Source organism: Drosophila albomicans, chromosome 2R, assembly GCF_009650485.2.
Source record: "Drosophila albomicans strain 15112-1751.03 chromosome 2R, ASM965048v2, whole genome shotgun sequence".
In the NCBI taxonomy this organism is placed as follows: Eukaryota; Metazoa; Arthropoda; class Insecta; order Diptera; family Drosophilidae; genus Drosophila; species Drosophila albomicans.
In genome coordinates, this window is record NC_047631.2 from 11,605,111 (window position 1) to 11,623,893 (window position 18,783).

At 38.7% G+C, this 18,783-nt stretch overlaps 1 protein-coding gene across 3 annotated transcripts; it reads right to left on the bottom strand.

Annotated features, from left to right (window-relative positions):
- Positions 1-1,623: 1,623 nt before the first annotated feature.
- Positions 1,624-18,340, bottom strand: LOC117574890 (GATA-binding factor A). Of its 3 annotated transcripts, none has more exons than XM_034258927.2 (4): positions 17,474-18,340; positions 3,705-4,301; positions 3,369-3,639; positions 1,624-2,761 (listed from the first exon to the last, which is right to left on the bottom strand). In XM_034258927.2, the coding sequence occupies exons 2-4, from the start codon at positions 4,200-4,202 to the stop codon at positions 2,061-2,063; spliced, it is 1,470 nt and encodes a 489-aa protein (XP_034114818.1). In that variant the 5' UTR covers positions 4,203-4,301; positions 17,474-18,340; the 3' UTR covers positions 1,624-2,060. The 3 variants fall into 3 exon arrangements, with proteins under 3 accessions (XP_034114818.1, XP_051863267.1, XP_051863266.1); XM_052007307.1 differs by lacking the exon at positions 17,474-18,340 and adding an exon at positions 8,749-9,231 and having other exon boundaries at positions 3,714-4,301; XM_052007306.1 differs by lacking the exon at positions 17,474-18,340 and adding an exon at positions 8,749-9,227.
- Positions 18,341-18,783: the final 443 nt, after the last annotated feature.

Sequence of the window (18,783 nt, forward strand, 5' to 3'; positions counted from 1 at the left end):
TATGTCAATAAAATTGGCGAGTGCTTCACTTAAAGTGCAATTAAAAAAGTACGCTTGTAGCGCATTCGGTTTGCGCCTTAACCATACTAGCACTTAATCAGGTATTTGTTATATTGTTATTTTGATATTTGGATTTTTATTTTGTTTTGAATTTTACTTTCGTTCATTGCGTATACGCCACCAACTTGTTTTTTGCCCATTGCGCCACATACACAGCCAGAGACTTCGGTACACGCCCCATCTCCCCCGTTGTCTTTGCGCCAACTTCACTGAAGTTGTTCACCTGTTGACTACTTCTGGTATTACGCAGACAACGCCGCGGAGGGAGGCAGAGCGATGCAGGGCAAGAGACTGCCAGACTGTGATGCGGGCTTCACTGTCATGGGTGTTGCTGTGCTTTGCTTTGCTTCGGTTTCGCTCAATGCTTCATTGCCGCAGTGGATGTCGCTACTACTCGCTGCCCTGCCCCTACAGCTTGGTGCAAGTCTTTTGTTATGCAGTCACATCGTTTACTTTTAAGTTTTGTGCCCGATCATTTTGCCTTGCCTTTGTTGATGCTGCGGATAATCGATGATGTTTAAAAAAGCATTAATATGCATAATGCGTAATATTTATAATTTTCTTATTTTCTTTCTGCATTTTTCCCACTCACTCGATTGTTGCATGCCCAGACCCAGACCCCCCGGCAAGGTTGCTATTGCGACAATACATCGGCAATCATTTTTTGTTGTTGTTGTTTTTGTTTTTTTTTTCCAAACATTCACCATTATATCAGCATCTTTTCGTCGCGTGCGGAAATTGCCAAATTAGCTTTGACTTTTGTAACGATTTTTTATACCCTGGTATTTACCTTTGTGTTTACATGTTGCTTACAGCCTTTGTCACTATCACAAAAAGACTTTTTTATAGTATGTATTATTAATTGTTTCGTTGTGTTTTAATAATAATTACAAAGTCATTTTGAATATCTTTTTTGCTCGATTCGCAAATTACACAATTTTTTGGCTCATCGCCTGTTTTGCCTTGTCACATGCTTGTTAACCCGATACAATGCAGCATCAAATACATTGGCAAAAGACATGTTGAACTTAACATGCCTTCCTTGAGTTCAATAGCTTCAGTATGGGCCATTAAATTGGTTATTTATATGCAGATCATGTAACTAAAATTTCCGTCGATGTACTTTACCATTGTTTGATTTTTAATGTCGGTCTTTTTGGGCGACATTGACCGATAAAAGCGCACATAAATATTGTGAAAGGGTCATTAATGCAATGATAATTGATAACAATTAATATAAAATCTTCAAAAACGAATAAACAAACAGCATTATAAGAGTATATGTATATCAGAGAAAATAAGTAATTTAATGTTTAAATTAAATTAAATTTAATTTAAATTTAATTGAATTAAATTTATTGGCAGTCAAGTTACTAAGTTCAAATATATTTTGTTTTTGAATTGGTAAATGATTGAAAAATAGAATTCATTTGCTATTTCAAAACAGTTCCCAGACATAACACATTACTCATTTGATGTTGCATACTTTTGAGGGCCATGTTCACAAATATTCATACTTTTGGAGCATACTTTTAGGCTGATAGTCAAACAGCTCGATTTGTGATAATCTTTTCAATGATAATTTTATTTATTTAGTTCATAATATGCATGGAATTAACTTGCTAGACATATGGCTAAATGATCTAATGATTGTGTGCGCTTAATATATATATGTTGTGGATAATTTATGCTAATACGAGAAATAGATTAATGCAAAAACACTTTACAATGGATTTTAAGAGCTATTTACCTTACTTCTGGTTGTGGATACTTACGTAAGCTAGAGGAAACAGAAACGGAACGAAGCGATAAACAAACAAATATTTGTACAAAACTCAAACTATCGCGCAGTTATTTACAGGCCATAAAAACTAATTACAACTTATACAACTATTGCTAAACTAAATTCAAAAGTCTTTTCAATACCAATCCAACGAAGCTTCAACGATGGTGTTGTGTTGTATGTGTTTTGTGTAAGAGATCACAGGTCGCCAAGCTGCTCAGGATGTGGCCATCAGTTTGGCTGCCTGTATGACATTGTGCTGATGATGATATCCGGCCAGTTCGCTACTCGCGCCACCTGCCATCGCCGATGTGGCAGCTCCACCCAGTGCTCCAAACGAGGCGCCAAAGTAACAATTGTTCACATAGTCATAGTTGGTGGCACTTGCCTCCGTTTTGACTCCATAAGCAGCGGCTGCAGCAGCGGCATGTATGTGATGATGTGCCGCCGCTGCATGATGACCGTGCGAGCTGCCCGTGGCTGCGGCATGCAAATGATGATGCTGATAGTGAGGCGAGGGCGTGCCATTGCTTAGTGTCGGCGTGTCAGCTGCATTGCTACTGTGCGTCGTGTAGGCAGAGGCGGCCGAGCTGCTGCTGGGTGTATACAGCTGTGATGCGGCCCCGTGCAACTGCCTCGCATTCAATTGCGACTGATGGCTGTGCTGAGGATGCTGCGACTGTTGCTGCTGCTGCTGCTGTTGTTGCAGTTGCTGTTGCTGCTGTTGCTGGGCATAGAGAGGAAAGCATTGCTGATGTGACGGTGGTGGCTGTTGCTGCTGTTGTTGCTGCTGCTGCTGCTGTTGGGCATGATGTTGACTCATGAGACTGCTGGCAGTGCTACTCGCCAGTGAGCTCTTTAGATCCGTGTGGAGCTTGCTCAAGCTGTGCCGTTCCAGGCTAAGCGTGGGCTTAAGATCTGCAATAAGCCAGGAAAAAAAGGGTTCAAATATGAGACAAGCTTATAAATGCTTATACAATTATTTTTGGTTAAACTGAAATTAAAATTTTCGATTAACACAAAATAAGAACTGGGTTCTAAACTGATTGGAAATTGATGTTTAAATTACCAAAAAAATTTATCTTATCTGTTGTCAGCCTTTTGAGACTTTTTATCTTATTTGCGGACTATAAATAATAGAATTTGTTTTACAGTAACTGATATTTTTTAGTCGCTAAAACTTCTATGTTCTGAATACAACATTTTGAATTAATATCTTTTTTTATAGGTAAGGACAATAATGTAACAGAGATACTATATGTAAATTCAGCTATTTGGACATTAATATTTAAATATTTCAATATTAAGTAATTTAGATTTGTAATATTTAACTTTTTAATGAAGCGACTTGTATTGTATTTAAAGTGATTTTCTGCAGAATGTACTTTAGATGCACGGCGTCAATAGGCGTCAATCAACAAAACAAAATGGAACTTAATTAAATCTTTTAAAATATGAATTATTATTCTATCATTACTATATCTATTTACAATATTGTATATCTAGTAGATGAATCAATGCTTACCATGCTCCTCCTTGCACTCTTTGATGGCCTCAGCAGTAGATCCGGATCCCGATGCTCCACTTGCAGTTGAGCCGCTGCCTGTTTTCTTAGGTTTTCGCTTGCGGGTCTGAATGCCATCCTTGCGCATAGCCAATGGCCGATTGACACCGTGCAGCTTGAAGTACAGCCCGCAGGCATTGCACACCGGCTCGCCGTCATTGTTGCGCCTCCAGAGGGTTGTGGTGCGTGTTCCACAGTTGGTGCAGCACAGACCCATGCGACGTGTGGCAGTCTGTTTCAATAAATTGTCATGATTAGTATGTGAATTGATTAAAAGGTTCGGAGATGGCTACTCACTGCACTCACCAGTCGCTTGCTGGGCTTGATCAGCGGCCTGTTCATGCCGTTCATCTTGTGATACAATCCGCAAGCGTTGCATAGATAGTGACCGGTACCGTCGCGTCTCCAGAGCGGTGTCGAGATGGCACCGCAGTTGACACATTCGCGTCCCTCACCAAACTGAAAATCCATTGCGCTTTCGTAGGGCGAAGATCGCTGAAATCCCGTGGGATCGTAGGCACTGCGCCACGGCGCCATCATCACGGCATTCTGTGTGTAGAACTGTGCCGGCAGTTGGGCATGCGCCGAGCCAAAGCTATCCGTTGTCCAGGCATTCTGCGCGGCAGCAGCGCTGCTGAAATGGGCCGCCACATGGTTGTACTGGCGATTTGAGGGCACATAGACGGGTGCATTTACAGCCTGCTGATGATGGTAGCCAGACACGCTGGCAGCGCCTCCGGCAGCGGCCAGATCCGTATAGGCGGCAGCTGCCGCGGCGCTGCTGCTGTGATACATCTTGGAGCTGGCAGCGACGGCGGCCACCTGCAGCTGCACGTTGTGATAGTCGCCGCTGAACTGCGGATAATCGCGCGTCGACTGCTGATCCGATGTGGACTGCAATGGAATTGATAAGTGAAAGCAGCAAATTAGATAACGTATTTCCATAAATTGGCCGACAATTCGTTTTGTTTCCTCCTCTCTATTTCTCTCTCTCTCTCTCTTCCTCGCTTGCCACGCCCACACTCACAACCTGACTGCCTTGCTCTCGGCTGCCATTGGGCGACACCCCGTTGCGAGCAGCCATTTTTTGTTTTTGACTTCAACTTCGGCTCCTTAGCTGCCTGCCTTCCACCTCCCTTTTCTCCCCCTCCACCCGCAAGACAAAACACGCTATCGGTTCGCTCTCTTTGCCTGAGGCAGAACTCGTTTTCCACTCACGGTGCCCTTTTCGTGCCCATAGCCATCCCAAATAAATGGCGAGCTGCAGCGTCTGTGACTCGTTTGTATCTGCAGCTCTGCACTCATAAGTGGGTATCTTATGGATGTTGTGCGTGGGCTCCACAGTCTCTTCACAGTTTTTTCAATGTGCACTCTATGTGTGTGTTAATGTATATGTGCATGGATATATGTATATAAATTGCCTTGCGTGGGTTTCGGAGTGAGAATCCATATTCCATAGAAACCACTGCACTATGTTGAATTTGACCCGTTTTTGTGGCCAAAATTAAAATTTTTTATATTAACAAGATTTTTGAATGCAGGTTTCTTGTATAATAAAGGTTATTGCTATACGAAGGTATTTTAGAAAAGTGGGCGTGTCAACGCCCACATAAATCGAAAAAAAGCGAATATATAAATCAATTTTCAAGTTAGAGACCCGAATTTTGGAACACATGATGAATGTCCTATTTCAAATGCTTCCTGAAAATTTGGTTCAGATCGGATAATAAATATGGAAGTTATTCAAGAAAAAAAAAATCGCAAAGGCTTTAGCAGTTCTGCAATTCTGGCCAAATGCTACTCCCTAATAATTCAAATTACGCAAAAAACCGCAAAAAACGCATAATGAGCTTACATGTTATGAATTCAGAATTGACAGATCTACAACATGTATATGGACACTTACTGAACAAATTTGAACATTTTAGTTAAAACCTTTTGGAAAGTTCAACTTTCTTTCGAAAAGTGACAAGGGGACAACACTTGCTAAATATACAAATTGTTAGAAAAATACGAACAAAACACGGAACATATTAGTATCAACACATAGTAATAACTTAAAGAAGTAATATTCCTTTTGAATTTTATTATTCAATGATTTTTTGTGGGAGATATGCCAATTTGAAATTGCATCGCAAATTTAACATTTAACACTGCACGTATTGTCTGCTTGCAACAGCTTACTTTAACAGCTGTTATTTTAACATTAAACTAAGTTAACATTTTCGGTATACAATATCGCGATTTGATCATTTCTCAACATGGTAACATTAAAAACACGGAAATTTGAATACTTGCGAAAAATGAGTTTTGGCCACGAAAACGGGTCAAATTCAACATAGTGCACTGCTGAATATCCCTTTACTTATATGAAGGTGTGTCTTAATAATTCTTTAGCTCCTATTAATGTTTTACCATCTAGTATTATTTAAGTTAAGTCTCGAAGCTTAAATACTCGATTTAAAAAAATAATATGAGTGATGATGACCATTCATTTTTTTTGTCATTTTAATTAAAATGTTCATAATTCATTATTTGAAGAATGGGTATCTTCAGTTTGAAATTATTAATAGAAAAAATTGTTAGATAGTGCAAAACAACATATAATTATTATTATTATTATTATTATAATTAGAAAATCAATCATTTTTCATCTCATCTCTCTTAAAGTTTTAATCAGAAGTTGTACTTTAGCACAACTAAAATATATTTACTTAACTTTTAATAAACTATTTTAAAATGCATTTATATTTGAAATGCCTTATTCATATTTTCAAAATTCATTCAACATGTTTGTACTACATGAAAAGCCTTCAAGTGTAATTTGTATGAATTTTAATACATTTTTACGACTTTCGTTTATTGTTTCAATTGCATTCTTTTTCCCAATGTTTACAATGAAAGTTCAATAACCAAAATCTGTGTTTCACATCAAAATCAATTAAGGTGCCAATTGCAAATTTGTATTTATTTCGCATATTCATATGTATCGGAATCTTACTGAGTTTCTGCCTACACCAACAATAAAAGCAAGAACACAATTCAAAAACATTTGACGTCTTTATCTTATCCCAGAAATTTAATGCGATGATGTATGAACTTTTTAATTTTCTGCCTGTCTGTTCAATCTCTAGAGATTTCTCTCGCATAAGTAAATATTCCTTCACAATTAAGAAAAAAAATCGAACAAATCAAAAATACAGATGCCTGCGAATTTGATGTGAGGAGTGGAGAATTTTGTTTCGATACTTTACCGAAAAAAATATTAAATAATTTTTGAAGCTCTAAGCAAAATGTAAATGCACATATTACATAACACAAATGCCATTTGGCATCTATTTTCATGCCGGCGGCAAATTCACTTGACGTCAGCCGACGGATCAAGACAACTTCAACTAATAGAATGAAGAGAAACTGCCTTCAACATGGCCTTACATGTTTTTGTTGATTAAAATCTATATTTATGATATGTAAATCATATAAGAATAAATTTCCAAAATACTTTCAAAGCCAAGTAAATTGAATATAAAATTGTTTAGGTTATTCAAATAGCTTTGTCTAAACTAAAGCAATACATTTCAAATAAATTCTTCTATTAAACATAATATTAATTGATGCAGATTTGAGCACCATTCTTGAAATGTCAACCAAATGTGCAACGTTCTACAAGAGCAAAAGAAGAAAACACAACAACAACAAGAGCAGCAGCAGTAACAGCGAGGAGAAGAGCTGAAGAGCCATCAAAGAGTTGACCACGCGTGCATAATGATGTCGCTCCCTTTAGAAGATCAGTCGATCAAAGAGAGCGCCGGCCATTGGGAGAAGAGCATGGAGCACGGCGCGGTACCGGATCAAAGAAGCGGCGACCACACGAAAAATTGTCAACATGTTGCAGCGTCGTTTCTACTCGTATACGAGTATGGGGAACGGAGGTTGGTTGGTAGATGCGTTTTTGCCGTCTCAAGAGCAAGGATCGAAATCGGAATAAGTTTGGGATCAAAAGGTGGCTGCAGAGGCGCTTTGGCGCTTATTAAAATGCGAGCCCAAAATCAACGGACGGCGATTTGTGGACGAAGGCGAGGAATTAAAATAAACAGCAATAAAAAATCAATTTCAGAAAATTGAGGCACAGTTCGACTCAGACTAGCGATCATCAGGTCGATATGTTGCCTTTGTCGATGTTGCTTGCTGTTGCAGATGCTGATGAGTAGAACGTTAATAATTTGTCACTGCAAATGAAGGAATAAAAACAAACAGAGAAAACCACTTGAGTGCCGCGGCAAGTGAAGACAAAAAAAAAAAAAAATTACAAACAAGCCACAGCCGCAGTCGCTGCCAAACGAGGAGGGAACGGTGGAACACTTAGGATTAAAGCGGCGCTATAAGTGTTTTTCTTTCTTTTATAAGTTTCTCTTTCTCTCGCGCTTGAGAAACCGGGTGCCAGCGCCAGGTCTATGCCATCAGGATCCTGTTTTTGGCATTCACTTGAGCCGAGCTGAGAGCTGAGCTGAGCTGCACTCACACTTGACTCATTCATGGCTTGTTGCGGCGGGAATTCCACTTCTCTTTATTGCTCTAGCGGATGTCATTCGTTCAGAGACTAGAGAGTTTAGTTTCTGTCTCATAAAATCGTGTTTTGGTGTGCTATTAATGTAACCATATATGGCAAAACTCGTATTTAATATGATGATTGGCTCACTCAACTTCTAATTGAAGAAGTTTTATGAGAGTAAACCAATTTCGAATAATGCGATAATTAAGATATATTAAGAATATTTACAATCAACAAAGCGGCACGCTTGTGCTCAATTTTGTGCGATAAACTACCAAAATATGTGATATACAGCTTGATACTAACATACACGTTTTTTTTAGGGTTTTTATAAAGATATAATAAAACGTAATCTGAGCATCAAATCGAACCGAATTAATTAAGATTAAATAAAGATCATACTCTAATCAAAAATTAGTACATCTTACATGGTTTCAATTCTTCTTTATTCCTAAGATACTTCTTTCCTTTAAGCCAAATCATCAATGTTAAAGTCTTTCATGAGAAGAATGCGGAGAGGACCGCAGTTGTTATATAATTATCGTATTGAAATACATATTTACCAAAATGTATACTAATATTAAAACCTCTTGATTCTCATTAGAAATTCAATTTGTTATTTTTTGACAAATTGCCATTTTTGTCTTTTTCTATTACTTTATTCGAATATATAGTTCAACCTTTGCTGATTTATAAATAATGATGGGGAAATGAAACGTGTTTCCGAAATCGCCAAGCAATAAATATTTTTGAAAGTACTCAATATATTTATAAATTAATCAAACTTACATCGCCATCACTTAGCAAAATGCCCATAATTTATTGAGTTTTGCGACTGTTTTTTGGTTTAGCAGCTCGTTTTAGGATTGATTTATAGCACTGACTGTTATGCGGAATTCAAGTTCAAAATTCACAGGCACTGAATATGTATCACGGGAATGTATATAGTATATATTATAAAATGTATATTGGAATCGATGGATTCGATTACATTGATGATTATTATTTATTTGGGCGCGATCAATTGGTCTGAGCGTTTCATGGACTTTGTTGTAAGCCTTTTGATTAATGCTTATAATAATGAAGCAATAAATTATCGTATTAATCCATTTACGAGCACTTAACAGATTTGAGTTATTGTTGCTTTTGTTTTGTTGTTTTTGTTATTGATGCAGATCGCGAGCACAACGAACCGACTTCCTTGAGGCGTACAAACAAACTAAAAAACGCCTCAAAGTAAACAAAAACTTAATCCCAAAAATCCAGTTCCAGTTCAGTCCAAAGCCGTCGCAGTCAGCGTCGACAGAGACAGCGACAGAGAGACAGTCGCAGCGACAGCACCACGCAAAATCGGAAAGAAGTCAACGGCAACAACATAAAAAGTCAATTTCATCAATGGGCAGGCAACTCTGTCTGTCCGTCCATCAGTCCGTCCGTCCGTCCGCCTCTCCGATCGATCCCTCTGAGTGTCACTTGAAGGCGTCGCCTGCACACAAACTCAGTGTGCAAGTGAGATGGATGAGACACACTACGCAGCTAGAGCGAGATGGAGTTATGCGTGACGTACTGACAGGTAAAAATTTGTAGGTGCATTTCACATGCAGTCAACGTCGACGCTGACTGCGCTGCAACTTCGTCAGCAGCAACGGTGACGTCGCTTAAGCTGGCCGAAAGGCACACGAAATTAGTCAATTTCATGTAAGACTTGAACAATTATGCACTTGAAACTGAGGACAGAATTTGAAAACAGGTTCCAGCATCACTTGAGTTGAGCTACTTACTCCTAGAACGGTAGGCGACGTTTGTCGCTGTGTGAAAGTAATCCTCCCAGGCAATAGATCAGTCCCAGACCCGAACTCAACTGTCACCAGCTCATCAAACTCGCTTCATTCTCGAGTGTGTGTATCCAAACAATTCCTTTGTATTGTCTGAAAGTTACTGTGACAAGGATCGAAGGATAGCCGAGGCTGGCCTCTTTAATTAATTGTTGCTCGCTTGTTTATTCGGCGCCTAATGAGGGTCCATTAATATTGGGGTTAATCCGCAGTCAGTGGTCTTTGGCAAGGAATAAATTAGAAAGAGTACTTATAATTACAGTCCTAAATCTCAAAAAACTGTCCAGGCACCTACTCAGCTGACAATTCCTGAAATTTAATTCGAATTAATAATGGAAGAGTAGATGGAATAGCTACATAAAATATATTTTCCATGTCGAAGTTTGAATACTCTTGACTATTATATTTTATTAGGTAACTTTTTAAATCTTCGACTTGTACAAGCGATTGAAAAGCTATGTATATAGCTAACATATGTTAGATAAAAACATTCTCTGTAGTATACAAGTATCTGGTTGACTTATTTATGAAATTTTTTTGACAATCAAAACTCTTTACAGATTTAAAAAACTACTGAAATATAAAACACAGTCATTGAAACTGCATTCTGCTGGACATCTAAAGATTATTTACAACATGATGACAATTGTTTTGCCAAAAAAATAAGAAATTCCATACAATCAGATTTTAAGCTAAAATTTGTATTTAAAATTGAGATTAATTTTTAATGAGGTCGAGTTTGTTGTTTCTTTTCTCACTATAATCTGCTGAAGACTGATATACAAAATAGATAGCCATAAGTAGTCCAAAAGAAGTCACAGCATTGTCAATAGCTGTGGTGTCGAGCGATCATTAATCAAACAATTTGCCTTAGTTTCTGGCAAACGAAAAAAAAACACATAATTCACCCGTCAAAAAGGTTTCTCTCTGTGGCTGACGGTGAACAAATTCTTTCCATTAAAATGCAAAAAGCAAAATGCGAGTTGTAGCTGCGCTGTAGAGATGTGACTGGAGCGAGTGAAAAGTGAGGCAAAGTCAGTTGGCAGTCGGCGACAGACGCTGAGCCAAGATGTTGAAGCGAAGCTGCTGAAGGTACGGAAAGATGTCAAAACAAGAACCGCAAGGCGGACAAGCGCATATTTCAATCGACGCTGACACATCCTGCTGCGCTAATGGACCTTAATTTGTGAACAGCTTTATATATCATGCGCCCGGACCGTTAATGTGATCATCCACACGATCTCTTGTTGACGCTGAAACTGACGACGCGATTGAGACTCGAACCGAGAAGCTGAAGCTGATTCCGAATCTGAAGTTGATGCACGAGGCTGGAACTTGCTGGAACTGCCATGGTGATTAACTTTTATGACGTTTATCAGGCGCATATGCTAAAAGAAAGGTCTCGAATATGGGTACGAAGACTGGCACGCGTTTTCCTGGTAATTTCAATGGAAATGGAAAAGGCAATGAAAATAGGAATGGAAATGGAAAACGGAGAAATGGAGCGAGTAAAATGTGAATGAAAGTAAATATTATTGTTGACTCGTAAGTATTTCCCTTAGCTATTGATAACAAGCAGACAAATGATAATTGTCCCGGCTCCACTAATCCTGTAAACCCTTTTACATCCAGCCAGCCAAACCTAACAAATGTCACCAAGAAAACAAAAAAAAAAAGATTTCAAAGTGGCGTCACCGCAAAGTATCGATTGAGCATATGCTCAATCTCAATCCGTATGCCGAAGAGACTTTCTTTAAGCCTAACCTAAGCCCCTCCCTGGCATTGCATATGATTACATTGTCTATTGATCGTCTCATGATTGTCTCGTACTCATTGTCGACGATCACTCGTTCTGTTCGCTCGCTCCCTCTCGCCATCTCACTCGCCCAATGCTGTTGCCGTCTCGCGCGCTCCTTCGGCAAAGATGAAAGAAATCTTTATTGGTTTTTGTAGTGATTTTAAGTGGATTTGTGGTTCGATTCTTAATGGCAAAGTACGCCAGCCACAGCCACAGTCTTTCACCTTCAGCTCCACTTGAAGCGACGTCCCTCAAGACCCATTTCAGTGGTTATATCGTTTTTATTCAAATTTGTATGTTTATTTCTTCTTATATATAATTATGAGAATCTCCCCAGATGCAGACGTAGCTCTCGTTGAGTGTTTTAGGCAGTTTCAGCTTGTAATTATGGCGTTTTTATGTACCAAATGCATTCGTCGAGAGCTCCAGCTTCAATACGGCGGACTCCAATATGGAGTGTATCAAGCGGTTTGTCACTTTTACATCGAGTTAATTTGCATATTCGAGAGTGGATCAATGAAGTGTTAAACTAAATAGCTCGCTTGCTTTAGCCAGAGTTCTAACTAGAAATTATATTAGACTAATTTTTTACTAGCATTTTTGTACTGTACATTTATTAATTGAGTAATTTAACTTAAACAGACTGAGCCAGGTCGATCAATACAAATATGAATCTTAAAGTAGAGGTATAATGATATTAGAGCAAAAATTACGCTCAATTATTATATACAATTTTAACGCTAGATAAATTATTAATAATGTCGCCTTTACTATCGTTAGAATTGATGCAAAATATTTGAAAAGTGTTTCTACACCCTGCCAGAATATCTTGCGGAAAGTGGAAATGCAGATAAGAAATATCGCCATGTAGAGTATAACTTTCGATGAGACTTGAGTTGAAAGTAAGTGCTTCGCCTTCAGAGTATATCGACATGGCTTATCAGAATGCTATTAGGGCTTTTGCTTTTGCGTGCAGCTGAAGCAATTACTCATCGCTGTGACACTTGACTGCTCTGAAACTGTCGCACACACTCTCACATGTGCATACATAATATATATGTATGTATGTATGTTCAAACAATGTACTCTTGCTTCCCAAAGTACTTGACAACAACTAAAACGCAATTGAAATGTTGCTACTTACGCATTCAACGAAATTCAATTTGAATATTTCAAGTGATAAGCAGACAAAGACGGAGATTGTGCGGGTGGGACAGAAAGAGAGATAGAGGTAGAGCTTCCCCCTAACGACAGCAACAAAAACTAACGAGCGATATAAGAATGCTTGAGCATTTAACTGATTGTTCCAATCGGTGATTTTGTGAGAAGAACAGTGTTAGACCATAACAAATGTTGAGTACTTATACTCATACTCATACTCGTATTCGTATTTGAGTTCGAGTGAGTGCTTCGCTTATCAATTGCTCAAATGATGGCGGAAATGGTGCGTTATTGTTGTTGCTGTTGTTATGTCTCCAATTTGAAAAATTACTGATAATGTTTTTATTCGTGTGCATTTTGTGCACTAATTAATTACATAGTCACATAATAATACCTAATTTTATGCTGGTTGATCGCCCGCAGACCGTGAAAGGTAGTGCAAAACGAAAGACTTAAGCGACGAACTTGTTTCTGTCGCTGTGCCTAATTAAAGTCCTTTGGTTAGAAACTTGATTTTTTGGCCCTTTTACTGGCGTCTATATTAAGCTGCCCTTCTGCTTGATCTTTGCCGTCAACACGACTGATCTTCAACCATGTACATCTTCTTTTCTTTCCCACTCGCATTTCTTCGCTCTTGCATCTCTTTCTCTGCCCGACCACACTGGCAGCTGTGACAAGTTTTCGGCACGCGGGCAGACAAATTCCAATACTTTGCTGCCTCGGCTGCCCAGGAATTCAAATGTGGACACTCCGTCGGTCTGTTTGTCTGACTGTCTCACTGCACAAAGCTTTTAAGTGTCTTGGCGTCGTCGCGGCTTATGTCGTCTCTCTATCTGCCACAGTCGCCGCTCACATTTCCCCCATCTCCTCGACTCTGGGCTGGTGACATTTACATTTGTGAGAGCATTTGCCAGACGCAGCGGCAATTAATAGCTGTGGAAAACTCGACAGTCGTTTCTTTTGGCTGTGAAAAGATGTCGCCTAATTTTTCCCTTGTCTTTAATTAATTAATTAATTACAGCGCGTAATATTCTAACATAAAACGAGGTGTAGAAATCTTTTGAAAGCTGTCGCTACCATCGACCATAACTGTACGATTTTATTGCTATAGTATTAGACCTTGGCGCCAGTACTCTAGATAATGGGCATGGGAAATACTGAGATAAGCTTAAATAAAAATATAACAAATGAAAAGAATGAAATACACATCATAGTTATTGCTGTTCTCTTTAACTTATCCGAGCGTTATGAAACTTAAGTTTAAGATTTCCTCACACAATTATCGCCGAACTTGTAGGCCAGCAGCTTCCTTTGTGCGATAAATGCCCTGATTGTTTCTTGGAATTATTTCGCCCGATAAGTTGTTATAATGAAATCATTATGAATAACGCATGCTTATCAGCTTATTGTTAAATACATTAACAATAGCTTGATAGCTGGCAATACACATAAGGGAGTAACCAACGGAATGCAGCAGAAAATTTGAAAAAATGTTTATAAATAAGTGCAACGAAATTATATGAGGGTTCTGTTAAAATGCAATGCACTTGCAAAAGTTTATATGCGAGCATTACATAATGGTTTTCATTGGAAGTTGGTCAGGGACTTTCTAAAAATCTGGCACACAGCAAGCAACCCAGACGCTTGACGCCAACTATTTTTCGATTAGCTCGGCCAGCTGAGGGCCACAACGAGGTCGAGTTCCTGTCTGTCAAACCCATGAACCTTACGTGCAATTAGGCAACGCACGGCATGACTTCTGCCCCTGTCAAGACCAGTCTCTATCCCTGTCCCTTGTTTGAGCCCCTAATGCCTTCAGCGGGTCAATGGGTCTTTGGCTTGTTGGCCACTGGTTTCGTCTGGCTGGGCTTCCTATTGGGTTGCCATGTTCTTGTCCCGTTGACCTGTTTAGTGTGCAATTTGCACACTCGCACACACACACACACACACACACACACACACACACACAAATATATTTATACACATATCATTGCCTGTTCGTTCTGCTTGTTACTTGTAAATTTTTTTGACATTTTCGTATTGCGTGTTTCATATTTTGCTACCTGCATTTGTTGTGTGTAGGTTTCTGCAGCAGTTGCGAGAGCTAGTGTTAAAAGTTGCATAATTACGTTTGTTGCACTTAGCTGAGGGTTGTGCCAGCCAGAGTTGCCAGCTTGCACACCAAACAAGTTGTACTTGATAAAGGGCCCAGTTTACTTGGTGTGACAAAGACCAATGCTGCTACTTAAAGTGCAGCTTACTAAATTGCTAAAGCCTTTTTATTAATTTTTTTTGTAGTAATGAAAGCAACCCTGTGCTTCTCTCAATGACCTTTCCTTGCAGTTGCCTTGTTAAACGATTTTGGTCAAGATTTATGATGCAATTGTCCAAAAAGGCAACTATTGGTCCGATTGCTGAGTTTGTTTTGCCTTTTTGTCGAAAACCAATTTTAGTTTTATTGCCTTTTGGTCTCATAAAAGTGTCATAAATTAAAAGGCGCTTAAAATGCACACACACTGAGCTGGATACAGATTGGAATATGGTTGCGGATATGGATACATCATGTAACCTGTGCCACTGGTCACACGCAGCGTTAGCTGACTTTCGACCTCGACTGTTGCACTGTTGTGAGGTTGGCCCGAGTTGCCTTTTGGCCCGTTTTTATGGCCGTAACACACACTGTGATACTTCTAGCTAATGACTTTATTGGCCTTTTCTGCAATGCACTTGAAGTGGAAACTGCTGTCATGTTGTGTCATTGTTGGCATCGCAATGTTCTTTCCGTCTGGACCATTGTTGACTTGAGTCTGCTGTTGTCTTTGTTGGCGCCAGCAGTTAATTGCCTTATGAAATGGCACTTGTTGGGCTAAGCTAGAGAAAGTGAAAGTGTAGCAAGGGTTAAAGAGTAGGCGTGTAATTAAGATACTCGTATGTGATTTGGCCAAGTTGAAGGTTAGTCTTCGTTCAAGGGAAAGCTAAATATAATTTAGATTTTTATCTAATTGGTTTCTAAGCAACATTCAATTGCAACTTCTCGACGCTAATTAACCTTAACAATTGCTTCACTATTTATGAGGCATGTTTAAGCATTGGTACTCGTAATACGGGCTTATCAACAGCTTACACATTCATGTGTAATTTATGTGCATACGAATGAATGTGTTACTGTTCCGAAACGCTTAATGAATAGTCATGGTGTTGTCGCCTTTTCTATGCAGCGCAAGTTTGGTGCCTAAGTCTTTTGTATGCTCTCGGCCTCTAGCCATTATCTTGCCATAATGAAATTGTGCGAATAAATACATGTCTGTGTTAATACATCTCTCCTTTCCTGTGTGCAACGTGCTGAAAGTATACAAGACAAGTTTTCTTGTCTGCTTCTGTTTCGTGCCACAAGGGTGGAACTTAGTTATCATTTTAGCAGGCAATCTGCTCAGCGCTTGTGTACTTGTATTTACTTTTCGCTTGATATTCACAAAACAAAGCGGACATATTTATGGAATTGCTTACAATATTGAAATGGGAATTTATGCATTGTTTTATGCATACTTATAACAATATACAATGGCAATCACAATGCCAGCTGCATAAATTTGCGATACGAATAATATATATATTTATATTAAAAGCGAAATTAATTCGTTGTACAATCGACTGCAAAAGTCATAATTGAAATTGATTTAGCTAAAAAGATTTTGTTGCTTTTGTCTCCGTTGATTTATGGTGGGTTTACATTTGCTTTTTATATTTATATTCAATCGAATTGCCTCATTTTGTTTTGCTCGTCTCTTACACTTTTTTCGTCTCTCTTGTCTCTCTCACTGTCTCTATACATGTTTTGTTCGGCTTCCGAATGACTAAATGATCTCTAGTCTATTATGAATTACGCGTCGGCAATTTAGTTAACTATTTACAAATCGGTTACCGATTCGTTAGAGACAATCTATACGGCCTTATTCGGTGACAGCTGCTATTGAACGCTGCTTATTGAGTAGAACTATCAACATTAAATCTTAAATTTATGTATTATTTGCCTCATTGAACTTAATTTAAATGGTCTACTTTATGTGGACAATGTGCGCTCAATTAAAGCCACTTTCCAAATTGCTTGAAAGACCTAATTACTGTCACCTCAGCAGTATGCATTTGCGGCTATTGCAATTGAGTAAGTAAGTATTCAGATGATTATTTGAATTATTTAATGCTTAATTCCCATAACCACTTTTACATCATTGCAACTTTGTTGCCAATTATAAAATGATATACAATTTGATGCAGATATTTTATATCTTCATAATTGGTATTGGCGGTGGATAAGCTGTAGCATATCCATAAATATATTAAATGGATACCTGATTTATATAACATACAAGTAATAATAAATTACAAATTACAGGTATATTTAAAATAGAAAATAAATGGTTATGCAAGAATACGTTTATTAATAATATTTAAAATAAATGAAATCGTCAAGTGAACTATATTGAAATAAAGAAGAGTGAAGTATACTTCACATTAAAAATAACAACAGCGGATATAATATATCAACAAAACGAGGAAAATTTGAAGGTAGAAAACTCATTTTATAAAGAAAGAAGGGACGAAGAAATATCGAGTGAAATTTGTCCGTTTAAACATTTTGGTTACACCACAAAATGAATATCTCTGGTTACATGAGTAATATTATTGCGATACCAGCTCTATAAATATGTAGACCACTTACTTTTCTTTATAATGCTGAATATCGTTCGATCCAATTGTTTGTTGTTGCTTGGTTGTGATGATGTTGAAGTTGTATGCAAATGAAGTGGGGTTTATTATACTTAATAGCCTTTTTTTTGTGGTTTTACGAATTTTAATTGCTTTTAAAGCACATTTATTGTTCGACAGCAAATCGTTTTGTTTCTCCGCTCAGATATTCAAACCGATTCGAATGGATGTGAAATTCGAGTGCACATAAATTTAATTAGTTGTTGCTGCTGTTGCACTATGCCATAAATGACACGACACTTACAGATATACACTGATGAAGCGATAGAGATACGAGTGTGTATTTAGATACGCGGCACAACTCTTAGATACATTTGCATAATGTTGGCGAAAATAACGAAACAAAATTTGCATAATACGCTCACGAACAGCATTAAACACATAATTAACAATAGAAACACTGATAAAAGGCGACACGCAAAATCCGATTCCGATGAATATTAAAAGTCAACTAATCGCCACTACGGAAGGACGACAAATTAAATGACAAGTAACTTGATTGGTCTGCTGTCGATCACACTCATATGTTTATTTATATACAAAGTATTATGAATTTATTGCATTAATTACAATTCTCACATTTGGCGACGGCTTTTCAGCATTTACACCATTTTACACCGCACGCGACGTGACTGCAATTTCGCGTAGAAACGGACAAAAGTCAACTGAATACTCGACACAGGACGCCAAACTTTTGGCACCGCTGCGATTATCTCTGTGTAGTTGTTGTTGCTGTTCGTTTTTCTGATTGGAATGGGGAAGCAACTGAACAAAAACAACAAGATGGAGCGAGCGAGCGAGTGAGCGAGCGAACGAACAAACGAACAAACGAACGTCTGCGGGTTTTCGTGTTGAGCTTCCGGTTGGACGCACGCTGTGAGCGAGACTGTCGAGAGACTTCAGGCAGCCACTGGCTGGCGCAATGGGCAAACAAACGAGTTTCGAGTCACGAACACACACACACAGATAGGCACTCACACTCAAGCGCATGCTATCGCACGGTGGAAGTGGGTGTTGCCTTTGTGGCGTTCGTTTGCGCTCACTCTCTCGCTCTAACGCTCTCAATCTTTTGCGCTCGCTCTTTCGCACTCACTGCGGCTCGTAATCAAATTGTAGCCATATTAAAGTTTGCTTGATTTGCTGTTTAGATATTTGTGTGCACTCGAGTACGAGTGTGCGAGCGTATGCATGTATGTATGTGTGAGTGCTGGCATTGCGCTCTTGGGACTGCCCACTTTGGTGCTCTGGCTCTCGTGGCGTATG